Genomic DNA, 24,929 nt, shown 5'->3' on the forward strand with positions numbered 1-24,929 from the left:
ATCGTATATTCAATTTCTCAGCCCTCTTCCTTGTTGTCTGAATGCTCCTATTTCCAGCATCCTGTTTGTGTCTGGCAGATATAATCTCTTCTCTTATCTCTCTCATAATACTCCTTAGAGTTGTTTTGTTCAAGTTCCCGCTGCAGCCTGGATGGTCTGTTTCCTCTGAGTTCCTTTTCTCAGATTGTTTTGGTCTTTGTTTTTTATGTAATCAGCTTTCCTCAGATGTGGACCTTGACTGCTCATATTTAAGAATGAGTCACTTCAGAGCCGACGGGAGGCCCTGTGTGTGGGGGTGGGGCGTGCCTCTCAAGGGAGACGGGCTGGAAGTGGCCTCTGTGTGGGGGAGTCCCCAGCGTCCCTATCTGTGGGCCCTTTGTCTGGCGCTGTTTGGTTCCTCCGAGAAGAATCCTTTAATTTGCAGCCTGGGGTGTGGGGTGGAGGGCTGGAGCAAGAGGAGAGAGCTGGCTGCTCCAGATCTGAAAAGCCAGCAGCCTGGGGGCGCGGCTCTCATGACTCAGCCTACAGACAAGCATGTCTATTAGAAATAGGATCTGAGCCACCTATGTAACTTCAAATGTTCTAGCAGCCACAGTAAACCCAGAAAAAAGAAACAGGTGAAATTAATTTCAATACAATTTTTTCTTAAGTCCAATATAATCAAAATATTGTCTCAACATATAATTAATATAGAATTGTTTAATAACATATTTTACCTTCTTTTATTCATACTAAATCTTCAAAATCTGGTATCTCTTTTGCACTTACAGCACATCTCCATTGGGACCAGCCACATACCAAGTACTCAATAGCCACAGGTGGCCAGTGGCTACTGTCCTGGATGGCACAAGTGTAGACCATCACTTCGTCCCCTCTCTTCTCTGCAAAGGTCCTCTGGAGTCTGGCCAAGGCTCCGGGGAGACCCCTAACCCCTAGGGGCCTTCAGGATCCGACTGATCCTGCCTCAGTTCCCAGGACATCCCTGGCACCCTTGAGACACGAGGCTACACATTTACACGAGATTCACAAGGGTGTTTCCATGGTACCGGCTCACTCCCTGGGCTGGGCTAACTGTCCTGTTCCTCATATGGAGGAGGAAAGTTGAGTCCTCTCTCCTCTGCCCCTCCCTTTGTTTTTAATCCTCAGGTTCCCCAGCCGTTTTTGTTGCTTCGTGGGCTGTCACCAGGCACTTTCTGGAAGATGTTGGGTAAGCTGTTTGAAGGAGAGGTAATGCGTATAGTATATTTTATATTATCCACTTCCTCAAACAGGATGGACATTTCTTTGGTGCTATCTAGGAGAGGCCTGTTTCTCAGACGGGGGGCCCCAGGCAAGTTCTCTGGAGCGCCAGGCTGCTGAATGCCTAGCTCGCCCCAGGTGTGAGTTTGCAGAAGGGCTGAGGCCTGCGCCCTCCGGGGCCTCCCTCCCCCCGCCCCCCACCTGCCCTGTCAGTTCTGTGGGTAGGTCAGGTGCCAGACGAGCCTGCCAGGCTCCAGGCAGGTGCTGCTCAGTGAGGAAGCTCCAAGGGCCAAGCCAGCTTCTCCTTCCTCCTGAGATCTCCCTCCTCCACTGTCCCCACCCCTGGGTGTCTAAGGGGCCCGCACAGCTGGGCGCAGGGGAGCAGTAGCCACGCTCTCAACATCTCCTGATGGGACAGAGAGGTCTAGTCATGTTCTCTAAAGATGCGCTGAGGACGGACGGAGGTAAGCCCAGGGGGCCCTCCTGGGAGCAGGCACAGGGAGAGACAGCTTGAAAGAAGCCAGGGCCTAGGGAGGCAGCACGGCAGGCTGAGCAGGAGGCAGCTTCTCATCCGCGTGATGACACGCCCAGCCCGGGAAGTGGACTAGGTCGGGTGAGGCTTACAAGTGTCTTGCAGTCCAAGTTCAACACAAAATCATTGTTTCAAAATAATTTTTTAATCGGGTGAATTCACTGTTTTTCTTAAAATCTGGATTTTCAGCTTCTCTAGAAAATATGGAAAGTTCTACCAACATTTCCCATTTTCCTTTGTGGCAAAAATCAGCTGGAGCAGAGTTGCAGCTGCCTTAGACCAGGCACAGGCTCTCTGGTTTGCCAAGTACCCCCCACGCCTGGCATCCTCAGGGTCCTGAGGTCCCATGTCAGTCACCCAGCCACATCACTCACTGATGTCGCCTGCCTGGCTGCTGTCGGCTGTTGAGTTTGCTGCTGGGTTAGCTCTGGGATCTGGGGTCTTCTGGCTCTCAGGTTCCACACGTGGCTGTTCCCCAAGACACTCCCTGGGCACACGTGGAGACAGGGGCTGCTCCCTCAGCCCCAGCAGTGCCCCTGGGCAGCAGGAAGGGGTCCGTTCCAATGGTGCTGAGCACACAGCACAAGGTTCAGGACCACAAGAGTGTGTCCTTCATATGAAGGGCAACTCGTGGTCAGCCCAGCTGCCCACTGCTAACGATGTCTGGCTGTCCTTCCATAGGTGCTGGGACATCAACGCCAATGCGTCCATCTGGTGGGTCATTCGAGGGCCTGTGATCCTCTCCATCCTGGTGAGCTGGGCTCCAGTGGGAGAGACCGAAACAGTGACTGGCCTGTAGGGACAGAGGCCCAGGAGACAGGGCAAGCGTTCCTCCCTCCAGGTGTGGGCAGGGATAAACCACAGAGCTTCCTGAGGTTGGCGGCGCAGGCATGAGGGGCCTGAAGCTCCACCCCCTGAAGGACAAAGGATGGGAGTGGGCTAGGAGCAGGCCTGAGGCAAGAGCTTACATAACTCCCTCTTGTCCATGAGTGGCAGCTGAAATGTGGTGAGCCCCGCCCCTGGCCCTGACCTGGCTGGCTCTGTGTTGGCCTGAAATTCTGCCTTCATTGGTTCAGATCTTTGGGTTTTGATCATTTTTCTAGGCTTCCTCTTGTTAAACTGCGAAGGATCATTGAGCTGGGATCACAGGAGGAGGTCGTGGGGGCGGTGGGGTGGTGCAGCTGGGGAAAGTTGAGCGAGGCTGTGATCTTGGGCCTTTGTGGTGATGCGAGGGGGGCAGGCCTGGAGGGCTGGTCCCCGGACCCTAGGGAAGACATGCGGGAGTGACTCTCCTAGACAGGCTGCTCAGAGGATCTCAGCCCTGGCTGCCCTTTAGAATAGCTGAGGGCTTTCTAACAATACCCGTAGCCAGAGATTCAGGCTTTCACAGTTCCGGGGAGGGGCCTGGGCACGCCTCTTAGAGAAAAATTCCCCCGTGCTTCTGCTCTGCACTCAGGCTTGGGAGCCCCGCGGCTGAGACTGTAGGTGTGGATAAGAATGAGGGGGACAGGGGCCAGCCTGTGGCCGAGTGGTTAAGTTCATCTGCCCCACTTCAGCAGCCTGGGGTTCACCTGTTTGAATCCTGGGTGCGGACCTACATATGGCTCATCAAGCCCTGCTGAGGCAGCGTCCCACATAAAGGAACTGGAATGACCTACAACTACGATATGCAACTATGTACTGGAGCTTTGGGGAGAAAAAAAAAAAAAGAGGAAGATTGGCAACAGGTGTTAGCTCAGGGGCACTCTTCCTCACCAAAAAAAAAAAAAAAAAAAAGAGGGGGGACAGAGGAAGGAAGACACATCGGGGACACACTGGGGTCATCTCATGGGCAGAATCAGCCCTCAGCTGTGCACAGGGCTCAGAGGGACCCAGGACTGCAAGACCCGGTGGCTGAAAGTGCCCTTCCAGGGCTCGCTGGAGCAGAGACAGGCCGTGGGACAGGGCAGCAGCCCCCTCTTCCGCTGTCTGACTGGGTGACTTCTTGGGGCTGGTTGGGAGGCCATCCCATGTCCTTTTTGTTTCCCCAAAATAATAGAATTCATGTAAAAAATAATTGGAAAATACAAAATGAATTTTTTAAAAGGGAATAAAATCAGGGCCGGCCCAGGCCGAGTGATTAAGTTCGCGCTCTCTGCACTGGTGGCCCAGCGTTTTGCCGGTTGGGATCCTGGGCAGGGACATGGCACCGCTTGTCAGGGCCATGCTGAGGTGGCGTCCCAAGTAGCACAACCAGAGGGACCTACGACTAGAATATACAACTATGTAGTGGGGAGCTTTGGGGAGAAGAAGAAGAAAAAAGAAGATTGGCAACAGACGTTAGCTCAGGTGCCAATCTTTAAAAAAAAGTTAAAAAATAAAATAAAATAAAGTAAAAGGGAATAAAATCATCCATAGCTTTCACACCTGGATACACATTGTGAACATGTGTTTTTCCTTCCTGTTTTTGAGCTCACATGATTTTTTTTTTAAGATTGGCACCTGAGCTAACATCTGTTGCCAATCTATCTTCTTTCTTCTTCTTCTTCTTCTCCACAAAGCCCCCCAGTACATAGTTGTATATTCTAGCTGTAGGTCCCTCTGGTTGTGGCACGTGGAACGCCGCCTCAGCATGGTCTGATGAGCGAGTGGTGACATGTCCGCGCCCAGGATCCAAATCGGTGAAACCCTGGGCCGCCGAAGCGCAGCGCGCAGACTTAACCATTTGGCCAGGGGGCCAGCCCCTCACGTGCTTTTCTTTTTCAAAATGCTTAATATAGTTTTGTATCCTAGTTTGTTTTCACTTAGCAATAGATGTGAGCTTTCCCATGTCACTGGAAATCATTTGACCGACCGATTCGCTATGGCTGCACATACTCCCACAGGAGGACGGTTCCTCGTTCAGCTCGGCCAGATCTCTCGCTGTTGTTCTGGGACTCTGACCACTCAGCCTGGGAGAGCCCCGGCTGAGGGACGCCCAGCCCCAGCGTCCAGGCTGGTTTCACGGGCTGGGGTCTATCCAGTGATTGAGGGACATTCGGTGGGCACTCCTGATGCGAGACCTCTCCCCACCAGCCTGACACAGGGCTGAGAGTTCCAATATTTAAGACTCATTCTTGGTATCTTAAAGATTTTTCTTTTTGCCTTTGAGTGCTTCCTGCTAAATTAAATACAACTCTTTTTCTTTTTTTTTTTTGAGGAAGATTAGCCCTGAGCTAACATCTGCTGCCAATCCTCCTCTTTTTGCTGAGGAAAACTAGCCCTGAGCTAACATCCATGCCCATCTTCCTCTACTTTATATGTGGGATGCCTACCACAGCATGGCTTGCCAAGCGGTGCCATGTCTGCACCCGGGATCCCAATCGGCGGAACCCGGGCCGCCGAAGTGGAACATGTGCACTTAACCCCTGTGCCACTGGGCCAGCCCCTAAAATACAACTTTTAAGACAAAAAATAAAATAAAATAAAATAGCGTTTATTATTTTACACCATGCACAGCCAGCTCAGAGCAAGCAGAACGGATAATGAGCTGAGAAGCAGTGTCCTAAAGAAGGAGCGCTGGGGAGCTGGCCCGGTGGTGCAGTGGTTAAGTGCGCATGTTCCGCTTCGGTGGCCCGGGTTCCGCTGATTGGGATCCTGGGTGCAGACATGGCACCGCTTGGCACGCCATGCTGTAGTAGGCGTCCCACATATAAACTAGAGGAAGATGGGCACTGATGTTAGCTCAGGGCCAGTCTTCCTCAGCAAAAAGAGGAGGATTGGCAGCAGATGTTAGCTCAGGGCTAGTCTTCCTCAAAGAAAAAGAAAAAAGGAGCAGCACTGGGCTAGGATTCCTAGACAGGCCACTAATCCTGTCTTTTGGCAAGTGTCCCCAGGCCCCAGGCTGCTGGGCAATTCCAGTGAGCCCTGCTTCTGTCAATGGTGCCGGGGCTGGTGGGTGAGAGGGGAGGAGAGATGCCACCATGTGGGCAACTTCATAATGTCCCAGCACTGAGGACTGGAGTTGGGAGAGGGAACACCAAAAAAAAATAGAGACTCATTCCTGTCCTTTAGAAAGCTATGATCGAATTGGCAGATAAATGGACATACACACAAGTTTGACAGATGCATACATTTGGCTTCTTTCAAGTATTTCAAGTACTATTACACAGTCACATCAGCCCTAACTACAATGAATCAGGAAAGGGAGGTAATCAAGGATGGCTTCCTGGAGCTGGTGATTGGGCTGCAAAGTGACTCTATAAGGCTCTGAAGCAGTGGTTCTCAAAATGTGATCCCCAGACCAGCAGCTTCAGCATCACCCGGGAGCTTGTTAAAAATGCAAATTCTGAGGCCCCACCCCAGATTTTCTGACCTGTAATTTCTGGGGTGGTGGAAGGGAGCTGGGCGATATGCACCCTAAACTTGGAGAAGCTCTGCTGTAAGGTGTGGCTACTCAGAATGTAGACCAAGGAGCAGCTTTGGCATTCCCTGAAGCTTGTTAGAAATGCAGACTCTCAGGCCCCCTGCAGCCCCGCATTTGGACAACAGCCCTAGGGGATTCCAGTGCATCCCAAGTGTTGATAATCTGCTGCAAATGAGCAAACCGTAGAGCTCCTGCAGCCCGGGGCTGGGAGTGGGTGCTGTGTCCACCATTGCCTCTGGGCAGTTTGTTTTCACCAGGCCTGTTGGGGGGTCTGTAGTGGGGAGCAGTGATGTGCCATCCTGGGTGTGGTCTGCACTGCCTTCTCCCTCAGGGCCAGGGCCAGGGCCAGGACAGGTGGCTGGGAAAGCAAATCACCTTTAGCCCCACCTCTGCCTTGTGTTTTACAGATTAATTTCATCCTTTTTATAAACATCCTAAGAATCCTGATGAGAAAACTTAGAACCCAAGAAACAAGAGGAAATGAAGTGAACCATTACAAGTAAGTGGAGACCTAAGACCTGGGCACCTTCAGTCAGTCAGCAAGCATTCACTGAGCACCTGCTGTTTACCCAACTCGTGCTAAGTTTTATCCCAAGGGGTTTACAATGCAAATTGGGGGAGAGGGGTGAATGGGTCTCACTGTGAAGCCTTTGACACTGTGCTGGGGAGGAGAGAGAAGAAATCTGCAGCAGGATCCCAGGAAGCAGAGACCCTACCTTCGGGCGAGCCTAGAGTCTGCAGACGGGCTTCAGCGACCCAGATTCAAACAAATTTGTATAGGTATGTGTATTTTTCAAGGGAAAAGGACTATAGCTTTCATCAGATTTTCAAGGAGATATGTGATCCAAAAATACCTTTAAGATGTGAAAGAGAGATGCTGTATTAGTTTCCTAGGGCCGCCCTAACAAAATACCACAGACCAATTGCTTAAACAACAGAAACTCATTTCTCACAGCTCTGGAGGCTGGAGGTCCAAGATCAAGGTGTCGGCAGGTTTCGTCTCTCCTGAGGCCTCTCTCCCTGGTTCGTGGGTGGTCGCCTTCTCACTGTGTCCCCACATGGCCTTTTCTCTGTGGGTGCCTCCTTGAGGTCTCCTCTTCTTATAGGGACACCAGTTGATTGAGCTAAGACTCCACCCTAAAGACGTCATTTTTGCTTCCTCACCTCTTTGTAGGCCCTCTCTGCAAATCCAGTCACATGCTGAGGTCCTGGGGGTTAGGGATTCAATTTGTGGATTTGGGGGGTGGGGCACAATTCAGCCCATTAATAGATGTTAAAGACATACCAGCCTCGGACAGAGGCTTTCTCTGCCACGTTGTGAGTATCGAGAATCTGGCAGTGGCCTGGCTTACTTGGTGACAGCTTCCCCAGGACATCTCTACAGCATGGGCTCCAAGGTAGGGTGGAGCTTGGGATCCAGGATAAAGTTGCCAGATAGAATACAGGAGGCCCAGTTCAATTTGAATTTTGGGTAAACAACGAAGAGTTTGTTAGTACTTACACCAAAAAAAATGTATCCATTGTTCATCTGAAATTCAAATTGAACTGGGCATCCTGTATTTTTATGTGCTAAATTTTGTAGCCCTAATCTGGGAAGGAAATAAAAGAACTTCTCCCTCTAGATATTTATTATCAAACCAATAAGAATGCTGGCTTTGCTAATAATACGTTTGACAGAGTGGTGGTCACACATGCCACGTAATTCATGAGTAAGATTATTTGGGTGGATCCGGGTTCAAATTCTCTTTACTGCAGGGAGGGAGGCATGATGGGAAAGTTTTGGGATTGGCCATGGCTTGATAAGTGTTGCCTCTGGGTGATGGGCAAGTGGGAGTTGGAAATTTTCTGAAAAAACAAATAAAACCGAAAAAGTCTGGAGACACTGTGGCCAAGCCCCCTGCAGTCAGGGTCGAGGTGGGGTCCGTGGAGTCTGTGCCCGTGGGGAGGGGAGGCCCGGGAGAGTGCAGTGTCACTGTGTCCCCAGGCGGCTGGCCAAGTCCACACTCCTGCTGATCCCGCTCTTTGGAATCCACTATGTCGTCTTTGCCTTCTCCCCGGAGGACGCCATGGAGATTCAGCTGTTCTTTGAACTGGCCCTCGGCTCATTCCAGGTAAGCTTCAGGGACCGTGACTTTAAGGGGAAAAGAAGAGTTCTCTTCCCTTCGAGGAAAATGCAAGTCGTAGACACAGCAAGCTGGGTCATCCCGGAAGAGTCCAGCAGTGCGTTTTGGGGAGGCAGATGCCTCATTTGGCCGAGACTCAAGAGGAGCAGGGTGGGACGTCACTGTGCCGTGTGACTCTGAGTGAGACCCAAGTTCCCCACTGCTCCAGTGAGGGTGGGGGATAAACTAAGGAGAGAGGGACTGACTCTGGGGAAAACGAAAGGGAAAAGGCACCGGAGCACACGCTATTGCTCAACTCTCCACCGCACATAAAGAGTCAGAATCACGTAAGCCTGAGAGCCATCGCTGAGCCATCAAAAAGTGGCGCCAGAAGAGGAGCATTGTGGGAGGGTGGGGGTGGGGCGGGAGGGTGTTTGAAAGAATAATATCCTCATCTTCATACTGGGAAGTCCATAGAAAATGCCCCAAACTGAAAGATCAGAAATAGCAATATCAGCATATTATTTAGAATCAGTTAAGAAAGTTCCAAATAGTTGCTTCTGAGGAACAGGAAATGGGGGCGGGGGTGTCAGGAGGCTGCTGTTTTTTGTGACAAGAATCATTTGACTCTTTGAAACCATGTGCATACACAACTTACCAAAAATAAAAAACAACTTAAAAAAAGAAAGAAGAAAAGCAAGGGGAGAGATCACCTACCTACTAATGCAACGAGATGTTGTAAGGTTAATAAAAAGTAGTAAACATGTTTGTATGGAAGGACCCTTAACATGAATCCCAAACTTCACAACATTATTTGTGTATTTACTCACAGCTATCACCTTCTAAAAATAATATGATGTACCTTTCAGGAAAAACATACGGGGGACAAAAAAAAGTAGATGAGGAATCAGTGAAAAAAGAAAAAACCTAAATTGAGTTGTTCATAAACAGAAACAAATTTGATAAAAGTCCTGTGAAGGGGGGCTGGCCCCGTGGCCGAGTGGTTAAGTTCGCGCGCTCCGCTGCAGGCAGCCCAGTGTTTCGTTGGTTCGAATCCTGGGCGCGGACATGGCACTGCTCATCAGACCACGCTGAGGCGGCGTCCCACATGCCACAACTGGAAGAACCCACAACGAAGAATACACAACTATGTACCGGGGGGCTTTGGGGAGAAAAAGGAAAAAATAAAATCTTTAAAAAAAAAAAAAAAGTCCTATTAAGGGCTGGCCCGGTGGCGCAGTGATTCAGTGCGCACATTCGGCTTCTCAGCGGCCCGGGGTTCGCCAGTTGGGATCCCGGGTGCGGACATGGCACCACTTGGCATGCCATGCTGTGGTAGGCGTCCCACATATAAAGTAGAGGAAGATGGGCAAAGATGTTAGCTCAGGGCCAGTCTTCCTCAGCAATAAGAGGAGGATTGGCAGTAGTTAGCTCAGGGCTAATCTTCCTCGGGGGAAAAAAGAAAAGAAAAGAAAAAAAAAGTCCTATGAAAGTGGAAGAGGCAAGTCATAAATTTGGTTTGGAGCTTCCCGGTAGCCAAAGCAAAGATAGAAACACAATCTGTTTCAAGATTTACAGTATCCATAGATGAAAACAAACTAGTTTCCTGGAAAAGCCTAGCAATTATAGACTTTGGAGCCTGAGAGAAATTTCTCCCAGTGGGTTTTCCTGAAGAAGCCGCCTGTCCCCAACAACCTCGATCATCCTGCAGGGTCCTCCTCACTAGTGAGACCTCGGCCTCCAGGAGGGGGCTCAGAGCCTCTCTCATTCTCAGAGTTCTGCTCAGGGTGGGCGTGGCTGGGGGGGGTCCTCCTGTCACTCACAGGTTCTAGGAGAACATGTCACCGGGAACACATTAAGCAGAGTCAGGTCTTGCCCTAACCCGTGTCTTCAGACCCCACCCCAGGGCTGTCTCCTCTGCCTCCGCTGAGCCTCTCTTCTGCCCAGACTCCCCCCAGAGAACCCAGCCTCTTGTGTAAGCCCTGGTTCTTTTCCTCTGGGCCAAGGTTTCATGCCACTGCTCTTGTAACGTGTGGGGAGGCCCGGCTCACAGTGGCCCATTTAGCAGGTGACAGATTCCAGGTCCACGCAGCTCACAGAAGTGGGTGGCCACCTCACTGTGTGGATGGCAACTTCCTGTCCCCTGGAGTTGGGGCTTATGTGCCAGGCTGTGGTCTAGCCAAGCGATGGCCATTTAGCTTCTCTGGAGAAACGACTTGTCAAGCAAAAACCAAAAGCACTTTCGTTATGTTCCCCTAGAAATGATTATGAAGGAAAAGGCTCTTTGACAGGTTTTTTTTCCCAAAGAATCTTTGTTCACATACAAACATATGTATCATTTTATTATATATTATACATATTTATGCTATATACTTATATATAATATATATTTTAAAAATTTTGTATTGTGGAAAATTTCTTCCACATACAAAAAACGCAGAGAATAGCATAACAAACCCCCATGTGGCCACTGCCCACTCCTGGTCTGTCCTGTTTCATCTCTATCCCCATCCACTTCCTCCACCCCATCCCCCATCATTTTAAGCAAATCCAAGACATTTTATTTCAAATGTAAATATTTTAGTATGTATTTCTGACAGAAGGCTTAAAGAACATACAGAGAATGACAATACTATTATCACTGTCATATATTTTTAAAAACTAAAGTTTATTAACTCTGCTTGTAGAAATAATACTTGCTTATTGTAGAAAATTTGGAAAATAAGGAAGAGTTAAAAGAAAAAGAAAAATTCATCCATTATCTCATAACCCAGAAATAACCTCTGTTAAAACATTGGTGTGTTTACTTCTAATTCTCTTTTCCATCCAGGAAGACACACCTATAGTTGTCCACAGATGGACACATAATTGAGATTGTGTTGTGTGTGGTTTTCTATCCTGCACGGTTTGTTTAATTCTCTATCATGCCCAATGTGAACATTTCTCCATGTCATTAAAATTCTTCAAAGGCTTCATTTTTTTTCTTTTTTGAGGAAGATTAGCCCTGGGCTAACATCTGCTGCCAATCCTCCTCTTTTTGCTGAGGAAGACTGGCCCTGAGCTAACATCTATGCCCATCTTCCTCTACTTTACATGTGGGACGCCTGCCTTAGCGTGGCTTGCCAAGCAGTGCATAGGTCCACAGCACTCCTATCCTCACCTGAACAGTGAAAATGTGTCCCTGGATCCTTGAGGCCCAGACAGGAGAGGCCTAGGCGACCCTGGGCCCAAGGAGCTGGGCAGCAGCCTCGGCCAGCAGCCTGACCGCCAGCTCTCAGCCAAACACACACAGCTTCAGGCCCACCCAAACCCCTGTGACTCTGTTCCCTCCCCTGTACCGGGGGAGGTGGGGGGGGGGATCCTCCCACCTCTCCCAGAGCTTTGGCAAGGATTAAGTGAAGCATCTGGAACTCAGAATCCCACAATTACGCAGGCCAAGCTGTGCTCCAAATCCAGCTCTGTTTCATTTCAAAGTCTTCCACATGTGGGGATCTTTCAAAGCTGCTGATGCTCCCACCCTGACATTCAGATTTGGGGTACAAAGTGCAACCTGGGCAGAAGCTCCCAGGTGATTCTAATGTGCAGCAAATTTGGAAATCGCTGCCTTAAGTATTCTGCTCCGCCCCCCCCCCCCCCCATTGCCCCCATTCTAGACAGCAGTCATTGATGCTGGAAATTCTAAAGCAAATCCTTCCAGTTTTGTCACTAACTCCTGTTAAAATGCCAATACCCCTGAGCAGTCGTACGTTTGAAGCACCATAGACAAGCTGATCCTTCACTCTTTCCAATGTAGTAAGTGGCTAAGGGCGGGCCTGGATGGGACTACGGAGGGGTTGGGCCACCCAACCTCCGAGCTGTGGCACCCAGGCCTCTGAGGGGGAGGGTGCTCCAGGAAAGCCTGAGGGCAGAGAGGAAGGGCAGGCTGCCCGAGGTGGGTCCCTGAGTGGGTGAGCAGGGCACATACACTGCAGACCCTGTTCACAGCTCCTGGTTCCATGCAGGCCGCTTACACTCAGATGCCACATACCAGACTGGAGTTCCTACCCTGGCAGAGCTCCATGCCGGGACCCGGGAGGAGGGGGGGCCACCATCAGGAACACAGAAGCTCCAGATACCAGGGAGGGAGAGTCCTGATAGGCAGACCCCCACCATACCAGGGAACATGAAGTGTAGGCAGCCCTGAGGCCCCTGACTGAGGAGATGCGCTCATGGGTCCATTAAGCTGGGAGGTCACACTGCACCGCTGGCTGGCCAGGACCTGCGCACAGGGTTTCTTCTGACTACATATTTGTTTTTCAATTTGAATAGTTGTCCATGTTTAACCATCTCCAGATTTCTAGCTTATCTTGAAAAATGAGCCCACACAGGATCCAGGATTTCACATGAGCTGGGTCCCAACCCCTCCCAGTGGGGTGGGGTGGGCGTGCTTCAGGTGCCGCCACTCCCTGCTTCTCCTGAGTGGCCCACATTACTAATTTAGGTGATTGCCTCGTCCCCGTGGGACCACGTGAGCAGCGCCTACTTCAATGTTCCTGACACCACACATGTGCCAGGGAGGCCCACGCTAGACACTGGGGACAACAGACGAAAGGGACTCCATCCTTGCCCCAGAGGAGCTGCCTGTGCTGGATGATGCCAACACAGCCAGGGACACTTGAGGGGCCCAGAAGAGGCAGACCCAGTCGCTCCTGGAGTGAGAGAGGTGTGGGAAGGCTCTGGGGACGTTCCTGAGGGGAAGCAAGCGTGGGGCTGGTGATTCAAGGACTGGGGGCCGGAGCACTGCACTAACGCCCTGCTCGCTCCACAGGGCCTGGCGGTGGCCGTCCTCTACTGCTTCCTCAACGGGGAGGTGAGTGTCCTGGGTTGCCCGGATTTCTGGAGGAGCTCCCAGGCCACTGGATTCCAGTTCAGAAGGAGCTACCTGGAAAGGGTGATAGGGAGGGGGGTGTGGTGTGAGGGGACGCCTGGGCTTGTCCTCTGGGAGTCTGAGCTCACTTCATGGGAGCAACGGAATCACCCGGAGGCCGTGTTGAAACATTTGCTGGGCCCTACCCCCCAGTTTCTAATTCAGCCAAAATGGATTCTGTAGGTCTGGATTGGAGCCTGAGAATTTTTTTTAACAAGCACTCTGGGTGATTCTTATCCTTAGGCAAGTTCAGGAAATGGAGCAGCTCCTGGATGCTCTGGCTGCTTGCTCGATGTGTGATCTTGGTCACCGCCCTTCTCTGGGCCTCAGTCTTCCCATCTGTAAAATGGGAGATTCAGATGACCTGTCAATCAATCCTGAGACCTCCAAATGAGTGTTGACTCCCTGGGGGGCTGCACACTTACCTTGGGGTCTCTGCCCTGGCCGAGCATCTGGGTTAGGAGCAAGGCTCCTGGCACACGCAATCTGCGCAATCGACACTGCTGGGATACGGTACTGCACACAAGTCCAGCCTTGCTGTGACTGTTGACCATTTATCTGGTTCACCACACTTGAATGGGAATAACCTCTGATGTTTTCAAAAAATCAAGCATCAAGCCTAGGCTCAAAGGTTTTGCTTCTACAGCTGGGGATCAGGAAGGAAAATTCCAAAGAGCAACTCAATGGCCCCCAGTGAAGTTCTGAGCTAGGGTGGCTTCATGGGGATGTGTCCTGTTGTCCCAGACGACAATCTGGACGTCGGAGTTCTGGAGTTTGTGAGACAACCACAAGCCCCTTCTCTGGGACAGATATAGTGAGATCGCGGGTCAGAGTGCCCAGGGGAGAGGGGTCCCCCATACCTACAGGACATCGGGCTGGAATTCGTCTGTCTGGGTGCCTGCAGGAGAGGGAAGGCATGACTGCTGGGCTGGTGGCAGGGCCCATGTGGAGGTCCCCAGGGAGTGGGCCTTAGGGCACAGGGTCATTCTTCCCTCCCTGGCTGATGGCTTGTCTCTGGGGGCAGGTGCAGCTGGAGGTTCAGAAGAAGTGGCAGCAGTGGCACCTCCGTGAATTCACACTGCGCCCCATGGCCCTCAACTCCTCCTTCAGCAACGGCACCGGTGGCCTCACCCATGGCACCAAGACCAGCGCCCCGGAGCCAAATCGAAGCACCTGGAGGGCGAGCGTCATCTGAGAGGCTGGAGCAGGGCCACCCATGGACCCAGAGGCCAAGATGGGTCCCGAGAGGGCTGGACACTGTGGCAGGACAGTCTGTCTTCCCAGCAGACATCATATGCTTACTCCTGTGACTAATAACACCCTTCCTCCAGGCCTGGGGTGGGGGTGGGGGGGTGGTAGTGATGATTCCTCAGAACTGAAGGAACTTGGGCCTCCCTGGGGCAGGAAGAGGGCCTGGGATCTGGGTCTACCGTGTTCTTCTGGGAAGAGCAGTTCAGGGGTCCCAAAAGGGGGCAGGGAAATAAATGGTAGCTGGGATGAGATTTGGTCTGAATTTGTCAGTCTTCTTGCCCTTGAGAAATGATGCGAGGGAGGATGCTCTGGCTTGCTCCCCTACCCCTCCTGGAGGAGGGGGCTTCCCTAATCACCGCCCCCCTCCAGTTTTCAGAGACAAGCTTAGAAGCCCAGGAAACATGAGAAATCGAGGCCCTTGGCCCTAGGATCTCCCCACCCCTCACGGCAACTCACCTGTCCAGCACCTCTCACACTAGAGTCTTCAAGACAACAGCTGAATTAATCTGATCAAGTCACAGTGAGGACCTGCAGCTCCCTGTTGGTAACCCTAATGGGGAAGGAGGCAGCCCTCTGTTCTCACAGCTCTTTCACAGGTAGTTATCCACAGCCCCAGGTGCAGGGACAGCAGGCCATGGGGCAGGATCCCATTTGACAGAAGAAACAGGTTCACCAAGGTCCTTCCTGTGACTTGCTCAAGCTACTCAGCAAGGAAGTGGCAGAAGTTCAGTCCAGGCCCTTTGGTTTCAAACCCCCATGCTCCAAGGCTGTGTCTGTTTTCCCCACTCCAGGCAGGGAAGGACAGGGGACACGGAAGGACAGGGGTCTGTCTCCCCGCCCCACTGGGGATTTTAGTCTAATCCTTTACGCTCTGGATCTCAGTCCCCTTGAATATCAGTGTTCCTCCCTGCCAGATGACGGGACTAAATATTTGAGCCCTTTCACAAAACGAAGCCTACTAGTGCTCAGGGGAAAGCACTCTGGACAGAAGTGGAGACAACTCCTCCCCCACGTAGAGGAAAGGGCATCCTGCCGGTGGGTGGGCCCAGCTCCAGTCTGGCTCTGGGTGACCCTGGACAAGTGCTGTCCCTCTCTGGGCCCTGGCTGCCCACCTCTGCACCAACCCCCTGCAGAGACAAGGCAGTCACCCCTTTGCACCCCTTGCTCCTGGAGGGAAAAGGCCGGGGACCCTCTTCCAGGGCTGAGAACCCAGCCTGTATGTTTGATGAGCTCTGCTCTCCGAAGAACAGATTGGTCCACCTCAACTTTTTTGAGTGATCTCCACAGACTGACTGCATGCATCTTAGAATAAAAGTTTCTTAAAACTCACAAGAGGTAGGTATAGGTGCCCAGCCGAGTCCAGGAGGGGGACCTGCAGTGACAAGGGCAGGGCAGAGACCAAAACCCCATGCAATCAGGAGCAGCCAGAATGAGCTGGGAAAGCCAGAATTCATCAGGGGCGGAGGGGGAAGGGGCCAGTGGAGGATGAAACAGCCTGAGGGCAAAACCCCCACTTTCTGGGCAGAAAAGGGACTGGAAAGGGGGCAATTTGATGCACAAAAATGCAGATCTGCCAGCAAGGTTGGAAATCTCCACTGGTTCCTGGTCCCCTTCACCTGCACTCGTCCCCAGGATGGTTGTTAATCATTACCCAAGGTCTGGCCGGTCCCCTTTACCCCCTGGAGTCCAGCAGGTTCAGATACGTGCTCTTTGAAACGTATCCCAGGATCAAAAATGGTACCTGAGGCCATCTGACTCTTACCAAAGATGGACACACACGCTCCCCTCAGGGAGGACAGTGTATCAGAAGTCCTCTTGGAAGGGCTTGCTCAAGAACTCTTCTCGAAGAGTTAAGGCAGGATTTCCACAGGCAGAGTCCCCAGAGGGGACAGCAGTTACTGGAAGCTGGGGTTATCCAGGGGTTATGGGGTCCCCCAAAGGGCAGAGGTCAAATCAAGTCGAATAGTTTGAAATCCTACTATGTGCAAGAAGAAACTCTGAGGGAATCCTGAACTCTGCCTCTCTGGCATGACCAAAGCTAGAGCAGGGAAATGTGCACAAAGGCCCTTGAAGCTGGTGCGAGGAAGACCCAGGCCCCGACTGGACACTCTTAGCTGGAAGAGTGACCCACTCTTAGCAATCCCGAAGGCCCCAGGGACCCTCCAGCCCACATCCCAGCGCAGCGTCAACGGAACAGGTGTGAATGGCACTTGGCTGTGCAGCCAGCCCAGGCACAGTCACCTGAGCTGCTTCCAAACCTATTTCCGTCCTGGGAAGAAGGATTCAAGAAGAGAGTTTAAAAATGTGTTTCTTCTTCTTCTAAAATCAACATCCTAATAACTTGGCTAAGCCTGTGCAGCTAGTGGCACTGAGGCACCTCTTGGCTTCTGGCCCTGCAGACCAGCTGCAAAGGCCTCTGGGCCATTTCTGGCCAACCATCCAAAGGTTATTGGCTAAGAGGCAGCAGTTTCAAGGTCACTGTCCCACCCCTACCCCACCAGAGGTCACATATTGGAAAAGTCCCATCGTGACCACACTTTCTTGTAGAACCCAGTGTCCTTGGAGGGGGGCCTAAAATTTCCTCGGCTGGCCCCAGGGATGAGTGATGCTGTTGATGTGAAGGCCACTGATGGCATTCAGGAAGAAGAGGAAGGAGGCAGTGAACTCGCACCAGAACATCAGGGTGAAGCCGATCAGTGTGACCTGGTTCCGAAGGAGGATCATGAAACTCAGGAGCCCCCCGGAGGAGAGGATGAAAGAGACGAGAAGGAGGAAGGAGCCCAAGGCCCACTTGCGCCGTGAGCGGAGGTCCTCACACACCTGGGACACCATGAGGAACTCTAGGCCAAAAATGGCGGTTACCACAGCCAACGTGCCCACACTGCGGGCCAGGACCATGCCCACGGCCAGCCCGGGCACGTGGGCCTGACTCAGGTCTCTGAGGCAACGTGGCCTAGTCTGGTTGGAGGTTGTGCAGAAGTGCCACAGCCCGAAGAGCCGGTCCTCAGCCAGGAGCCAGTGGCCATCACAGATGGACACGGAGGAGAGGACCACGGCCAGGGCGGCACACACGATGATGAGGGTCCGGATGCAGGATTCAAGGAAGGACCGGCGGGGCCTCCTTTGGGCCAGCAGCCTCTGGGCCTGGAAGACACCACAGAGGCCGCGTGTCACAGGGAAACCCACCACACCCCTCCAATTTCATCAGGGAAGGCCCTGACCATGCCTTCCAGCATCCCACAGCCACGTGTTCTGGGCTGGTCTCCCGGGAAGCCTTGCATGCCGGCCCTTCCTCATGGCTTCTCCCCCAGCTCCTCCTTACCTTTCAGCACCAGCACCGACCCAGCTTCTTTGGGGAACTCTTCCCCCATTCCACCCGTTCCCATCCTCCTCTCAAGACCGATAAGACCGATAAGCATTGACCGTCCAGTTTCCTGACCTTTCCTTCTTTAATGATCTTTATCATGAGTAAAAACTCCAAACTCTATTGACTGGCAAATCCTAGTCTCTTCTGAATTCAGAAAACCTGTCTGGCCTGGCTGGTGTGACCCTGAGCCTGCAGCCCACCTCCAGAGTTTGTTGTAAGCAAAACAAGAACAAGCCTGGAAGGCAACAAGGGTGGTGAAAGGCACCGACATGAGCATATCAATACAAGGTGAGTTGCCCTCTCTCTCCCTTCCCCCGAACCGGCCAGCTTTAACCCAGTCCCCACCCACCGGGTTCTCCACTTTCACATTTGGTACAGCACTCCGTGTTATTGCCTACTGGAAGTGTGTTTGCACCTTGCCCTCCAGGCTTGCTCAGCCTCTGCCTCACCCAGAGCTTGCCAACCAAACTATTCTAGCAGCCTCTAGTCTCAAGGAAGACACTGAGGTCTCCCGCCACAGCTGGTCTCAGCAGTGGAAGAGGGCGCCGCCCCCTTCTCTTCCAGCAAGCTGGGCCAGGTGTCCAGGGAGGTGTCCCTTATCTCACAGCCTGGGGACACCACCCAGGTGCCCTTCCCAACTGCTGATGATGCAGAAAGCAAAAGAAATACTTCAAAGAGTAAAACTCCTCACCGTGGCCCACATGCCCTGCCCTGCCCTTCCTCTCCAACCCAACCCCCACCCCCACCCCCACCCCGGGGGCACTCTCCCTGGCCACCTCACCCAGGCACAGCAGCCCTCTTTCCATGCCTGGGACAAGCCAAGAGCTTTCTTCTCTCACATCTAGTGGCCCTGCCACCCAAAGGGCTCTTCTCCAGCCCCCTTCGCCTTCCAGGCTGCCTCCTTTTCTCCATTCTTCATGTCTCAGCTGAAATGTCACCTCCTCAGAGAGGTCTTTCCTCCCCACCCAACCCAAACAGGGTCCCCTCCTGTCATTCTCTGTCAGGCGCCCAGTCCGTTTGTCTCTCTCACCTGAGGCTCTGTTCTCCTGGAGGGCAGGGCCTCCTGTTTGGAGGCTGCTGTGTCCCCAGGACCCGGGAGTGTTGACGGGGGCATTCAGTGGGTGCTCAAGGGCCGAGGGATAAATAAATGGTCAAGTTTGCAGCCCCTGTCACTTCTATCTGAAGCTCCCTGTAAACCGAGTCTCCTGCTCAATCATAACCCTTAAATTACCCATGGGGCCCCGTGGCCAAGTGATTAAGTTCAGAAGCTCTGCTTCAGAGGTCCAGGGTTTTGCAAGTTCGGATCCTGGGCACGGACCTAGCACTGCTCATCAAGCCACGCTGAGGCGGCATCCCACATAGCAGAGCCAGAAGGACCTACAACTAGAATACACAACTATACGCTGGGGGGCTTCAGGCAGAAGAAAAAAATAAAAATAAATCACCCCCTTTACCAGTGCATATGGGAGCAGCCCAGGTCACATCCCAGTTTGGGAGGTAAGCAAAACAGACAGCTCATGCGTGATGGTCACTGCTGGGCAACCGAACAGGGACTATGGGGTGCACCTTGTACCCTATGCAAATGGAAGCTTCCAGGAGCAAGTCTGGCCACATCTCTCAGTGAGGGACGCAAAGTCCCGCTCCCGGGACACTCCTGCGGTCAGAGGCCCAGCAGAAACATCAGGCTGTCGGCTAACCTGCCCACCTGAGCAGGAGCCACTGCTAATTTCAGCCCCGGGAACACAAATAAGGACCCAGTTAGCTTTCAGCACTTCTGCTAAGCAGGGTTCTATTTTACTCCTAAGCCTGAGAGGTTGGCAGAGCAGGAAGCTTGGTGCAGGGGATGTAAAGAGGGGATCTATGTTATGCAGAAGTCAGGTGACTTGCCCAAGATGACTCAGCTAAACAAAGCCTGTTACAGCTGCCTAAGCAATGGGATAGCGTGCAGGGGTGGGATGCATTCAGCCAATAAATACTGACCGGGGCCTTCCAAGGGCTTGAGGGCTCAATATTACTGGTGAGGAAAAGGATTAGAGAGTAGAGGGATGCCCAAGGGGTCAGGGTCCCCAACGCAGAGCCCGAGAGGAAGGCAGCCTGGGGCGCTGCAGAGAGCCCCCGAGGAGTCTGGGCTGCGGTTCTCCAACTGTGACCCGGTGCTTCCTAGAGTGGCTCCAGGTGCCGAAGCTGGGGGGTAAGGAAACCAGCTCCAGGGCCCTTCCTCACTGCAACCACGACAGGTCCCTGTTCCCTGGGGGAGACACTGGGAATCCATGAGACTGTACTGGATTGTTAGGGGAAAAAAGGCTTGACAGCTAAGAACAAACCAAGGGAACTTTGAAAGCTGTGTCTACAAACCAGTCAAGGTGTCTGCCTTTGCGTGGTTCCTGAACCTCTTTGGCCCTTGCTCTTTGATCTACAAAATGGAGGTGGTGGCCCCTGCAGGAAAGCAGTAGCCATGGAGGCACCTGGCGAGGTCACAAAGCCCTTAGAGGTGGACGAGGTCCTAGGATGGGAAAGCCCCAGGTGCAGAGAGCAAGTCACAAGAGCACAATCCCCAGAACCCTTTTGACCCTAGACATCATGCTGTCTGGAGAACAGGCACGTCCTGTCCCTCCCTCGGCCCCACCCGTGCTGCTGGGCACAACTGGACTTTAATCTCCAGGCCCGGAGACATCACACTAGGAGCAGAAAGTGAAGACAGCCGATGTGGGTTCTTTGTTCCCTCTCCCACCGCAAACCAGGGCTTCATTTAAACTCTCTGACACAAAGGAAACTCCCAAGGATTAAATGAGATCCGTATATAAACGTGCTTGGCACATGAGCAGCTCCCAATTCCTGGGAGCTATTAATAATATTAGTAACAATAATAATGCATATTTGAGTCTTCTTTCCTAACCAGCCTGCATCAACATCAGCTAGCTTTCAGTGATCTGGGGCCTGAAATCTCCTTGGAGGGCTGCCAGGCAGCTCCATGGTTAGTGGAGGGTCGATGGACAAGAGGAGAGGGGCAGTCTAGTCTGCCTCTGATTTTCCGGTCCCCAGCTGTGTAACCTTGGGCAAGTCAATTTCATCTCTGAGTCTTGACTTTCCTTGCTAAAAAAACGCAAGTGTTCCCCCTTTTTTCATCTATAACCCTGAATGTGACAGCCTGTAACCTTGAATGTGACCTGGGCACATGGGTCATGCAAACACAGGAGCCAGCCAGCCAGCCTGCTTTTAGCTGTGCTTGACCTCTGGCAAGTTATTTATCCTCTCCCTCTCTTTCCATTTCCTCAACTACAAACAGAGAGAACAGTGCCTACCTCCTGTGGGGCTGAAATGAGTTATCACTCCAAGTGCTTAACAGAGGCCTTGGCACGTGGTTAAGTGCTCCCAAAGGGGAGGGTGTATCGTTAAGCAGGCACAGCGCCCACCTCACAGGGCTTCACCGAATCTCCCCCACGCCGCCTCCCACCGCCGCCTCCCACCGCCGCCTCCCTCCTCCGCTAGACTCGGCCCCCACACCTTGCTGAAGTCCCCTTGCCCCTCCCCTCGGAGCGCAGCATGCAGGGGCCCCCCTCCCAGTTAATCCCTCCCGCAGATTTTGCACCTCTTAGTTTAGCCCCCCGCTTCTCATACCTCCTCTAAATCCTTGTTTACAAGTCTCTCTCCCCAACTGGACGGTCAGCTCCTGGAGGGGTGAGACCACGCCTGGTCCCACCCACCTCACTGCCTGTCCCTTCTTCCCAGGGCCTGTCCCAGGAGGCTGCCTGGTCGTGACTCAAGATTATGCCCCAGAACAAAGAGGAGGAACTAGCTGCATCCCGTTCCTCCCTCCCCCGCCCCAAAGCAGCTGTGTCCCGGCTAAAAGGGGTTTGGGGGTGGCCTGTGGGTTCGGGTTTCTCTCGTGGGTTTGGGTTTCTCCCATTAGGGAAAGGCAGAAAGGGCGAGTGGGATTTGGAGCCAACAAGACCTGATTTTGAATCTCGATTCTGTCGCTAAGCGGGCCGATTCTGTCGCCACGCTATGTCGCTATGCTGGACAGGTGACCTCACCTCCAAGCCTCAGTTACCTCATCTATAAAATGGGCGGAGCAGTATCGATGGGACTCAGTGTAGTGGGGATGTGAGCCCTCGCGTGCGAAGTCAACGCGCCTCTGACCCTTCGGCCAGCGCAGTCGGAGACTGGAGGAGGCGAGCCCTGCGATGCTTCCGCGTAAGGGAAGCTCGCCCGCAGGGTAGCGGTCCCGCCTCCGCCCGACCTCCCTTGCAGGGCAGCACGACCGCGTGGAGCGGGTAGGGACCGGTAGGTCCTCGGCCAACACAAACATCTTCCACCACTCTAGGGAGAAAACCCATCTTCGGGGATGCGGGCCCCTGCCCTCACGAGAGTCTTTTCTCTGAGGTGTCCGCGCGCCCCAGTGAGTCCATCCCCCGCCCGAGCCCCCAAACACAGTTTTGGGGAGAAGAGATGGTCTTTCTAGCCCCCGCCCAAGAAAGTTCTGGCTTCCCCAGAGATGCGTCTTCATGTTACATAAGGCAAGCCTCACTCTCCAAGTGGACTCAGTCCATCCTCCACCCTAGATGCGCCTCGTTTTTAAAAAGGAGGGCCCCTTCTGGGGGAACCTAGCCGATGGACACTGGTGACCCCAAAGAGAAGAAGCAACATCGTCCCCAAGAAGTTTAGGAGCCTTGGGCGGTTGCAGGGCCGCGAGCAGAGGCCGAAAGGAGACGGCGCCGCTGGAGCAGCGTTGGGGAGCGGGCGCCCCCCTGTTGCTTCCCGCCCACCCTCCTCTGAACCCGGAGGCTTGCCACAGGGGGCGGGCACGGCGGGGAACGCCTAACCCCGGGCCGCGGCGGGCACAGGTTTTCGGTGCACCGCCCCTGCTGCCCCCCGGGGGGCAGACCCCGGCCCGCTCCGCGCCCCCCGGCGCTTGGGGTACCTGCACTGCGATGGCAGTCATGCTGCGCTGGGGCCCGGCCGCGCGCTCCCGCCTCGCCGCCTCCGCCGCTCGGCTGCAGCCGCCCGTCCGGGACCCGGACCTGTCCCCGGGGGCGGAGCGGGGCGGCGGGGGGCGGGCACGGGGGCGGGGGGCGTTCACGGCGGAGCAATTAACGCCGGCGGGGCGCGTCCGGCCCCGCCGCCCTCGGCGGCTCGGTTTACGCTGAGTCAACCGGGGCGGCCTGGAGGAGCCCCCGGGGAGGGGAGAGGAGGAGCCGGTCCGGAGGGGGCGCGATCCCCAAGGTCCGAGAGAGGAGGATCTGGCACGAGGGGAGCGCTGAGCGGTCTGGCTTCGGGGCCCGGGGTCACGCCCTCGCTCCCAAACTTCAGAGGACTTCGCCTGGGGCGCAGATTCCCCGAGGGCCGGGACGGCGCGGGACGGGCCCGCGGGGGAGGTTCCAGCCCCAGCTTGCCTAGTCCTCCCAGCGTCTGCAGGCGGCGTAGGGTCCAGAGGGAGGAGGCACGCGCCCGGGCTCGGCGGCCTCACCACCCTCTGTGTGACCTTGGGCTGCTTGTTTAATGTCTCTGAGCCACCGTTACTAAATGAGATAATATTTGTGAAAGGTCGGGGTCTTGCGAGGCCCGCGGTAAATGTGAACGGAGTGGAATCTTCGGGGGCAATCCTGCTTGTGTCTCCACCCCAGGGGGATGTGCAAACCTGCTTCCCTCCTGGGCTCCTCAGGGACCCTCAAATAGGCAAATAGGACAAAACAAAAGTCACTGTTCTTCCTCGACTTTGATGAGGCCTGAGTTCTTGGAGGAGGCAGGCAGAGTCCCCACCACAAAAAGGGGTGGGAGTGGGAGCGGGGGTTCCCAGGGCAGCAAATTCCAACTAGGACCCCGTCCCTCCCCAGTTACAGGGAAGTGTGTGCTGGGTAGGGAGGGGGCGTTCCTGCTTGAGGTAAAGGGAGACCTTTCTCCGGAACTACACTAAGTTTTTGGCTCCTTCAGGCAGGTGGGCAGCTCCCCTTGACTTCACCCAAGGACGTTTAAAACGACTGCGCTTACCTCTTTCCCCCGAGAGCCATGTGAGGAAAGGGGACAGTCACAGCTGTCCCAGCATCTATTAGATGTTCATCTGATTCCATCACTGCCAGAGAGACCTTGTGAAGTGCTTTATCCCAGTCCTGGGCTCAGCTAGGGAGGGCCTTACCCCCAGCCTCCCACATCTGGAGTCCAACGGAGAGCCAGGACTGGACTTCCCAGTCTGGGTCTGATTTCTTGCCACCATTCTGCCTCGGAATCACCTGGAGAGCTTGTTAAAACACAGATTGCTGGGCCCACTTTAGCATTTCTGGCTGAGTAGGTCAAGGGTGAGACCCCACCACGTGCATTTCCAACCAGGTGTTGCTGCTGCTGGTCTGGGGCCCTGCTTTGAGAACCGCTGAGCCAAGACAAAGGGCAGCTGGCCAGGCCCGGGCAGGTCAGCCCCTCTCTGCCGGGGCCTTCCCTCCATGGCCTGCACCTGCGTTCTCCACACTCGAGGGTCCCAGAAGCCAGGTTCTCCTCCCTCCACAGCCCTGGGCTCTGGAGGAGGGGCTCACACAGGGCAGGAAGACCTGGCTGTGTTGGGGGTCCCTGTACAGAGCCCTAGAATGCTCTGTGGGAGGGACCTGGGTTCCTGGGGCCTGCAGCATTTCGGTAAGCAGGAGAGGAGTGCCTGGAATTCAAATCGGAACCGTGATGCTGGGAAATCCTTGCCCACTGTGTGCCTCCTGATGCCTTTGGAGATTCATGTGTGGTCAGGCGTGTTTGGGAAGACGATGCCTGTTATGCTTTCTCAGTAAGAATTGAAAGACTTGAATCAGTGGAATTTAGAGCAACATGTCTTGTCAGCAAGATAGCCAGAGAAGCAGAAATGACTTAGGAGTAATCAGGAGGAAGCATGCTTTGTCCGGTTCCGATCATTTTATGGTCATAAGAGGCCCGGGACATAACAGGGAGTCTGGGTGGAGTTTGTGCTGAGGACCAGGCATCAAGTCTCTGAGCTGGTCACCGCGGCTGGCCCTCTGCATCCTAGGATCCCAAGTCTCCCAGGTACCTCCTCACTGCCCAGGGCTTGGGGCAGAGTGGGGTGTGGCAGCGCCATAGCACTCCCTAGGGTACCCCCAACCCCTGGTGAGATACGGAGCGAGGCAAATGACTCGCCAGATGACTGGAGCGGCAGG

General features: G+C 53.7%; 2 protein-coding genes across 10 annotated transcripts in view; one reads left to right on the forward strand and one right to left on the reverse strand.

The window, feature by feature from the left end:
• The window catches only part of SCTR (secretin receptor), an 89,244-nt gene extending 74,579 nt beyond the window's left edge, over positions 1 to 14,665 (forward strand). For 4 of the 9 annotated variants that reach the window (XM_070240693.1, XM_070240694.1, XM_023622774.2 and 1 more), the window contains exons 8-13: positions 1,147 to 1,207; positions 2,453 to 2,522; positions 6,563 to 6,654; positions 8,140 to 8,266; positions 13,065 to 13,106; positions 14,188 to 14,665. In XM_070240693.1, coding sequence (XP_070096794.1) covers positions 1,147 to 1,207; positions 2,453 to 2,522; positions 6,563 to 6,654; positions 8,140 to 8,266; positions 13,065 to 13,106; positions 14,188 to 14,358 — 563 coding nt within the window. In that variant the 3' untranslated portion in view covers positions 14,359 to 14,665. Of the gene's footprint in view, positions 1 to 1,146; positions 1,208 to 2,452; positions 2,523 to 6,562; positions 6,655 to 6,824; positions 6,936 to 8,139; positions 8,267 to 13,064; positions 13,479 to 14,187 lie in introns of those variants that run through there. The other 5 variants (XM_070240692.1, XM_070240689.1, XM_070240687.1 and 2 more) reach the window with 3 other exon arrangements.
• Positions 10,568 to 22,772, reverse strand: TMEM37 (transmembrane protein 37). The gene is given in 2 exon segments (NM_001433638.1): positions 10,568 to 17,558; positions 22,703 to 22,772. Coding segments are annotated over 2 exon segments (594 nt in total). The 5' UTR covers positions 22,724 to 22,772; the 3' UTR covers positions 10,568 to 16,985.
• Positions 22,773 to 24,929: the final 2,157 nt, after the last annotated feature.

The sequence above is a fragment of the Equus caballus genome, chromosome 18 (assembly GCF_041296265.1).
Source record: "Equus caballus isolate H_3958 breed thoroughbred chromosome 18, TB-T2T, whole genome shotgun sequence".
NCBI classification, from domain to species: domain Eukaryota; kingdom Metazoa; phylum Chordata; class Mammalia; order Perissodactyla; family Equidae; genus Equus; species Equus caballus.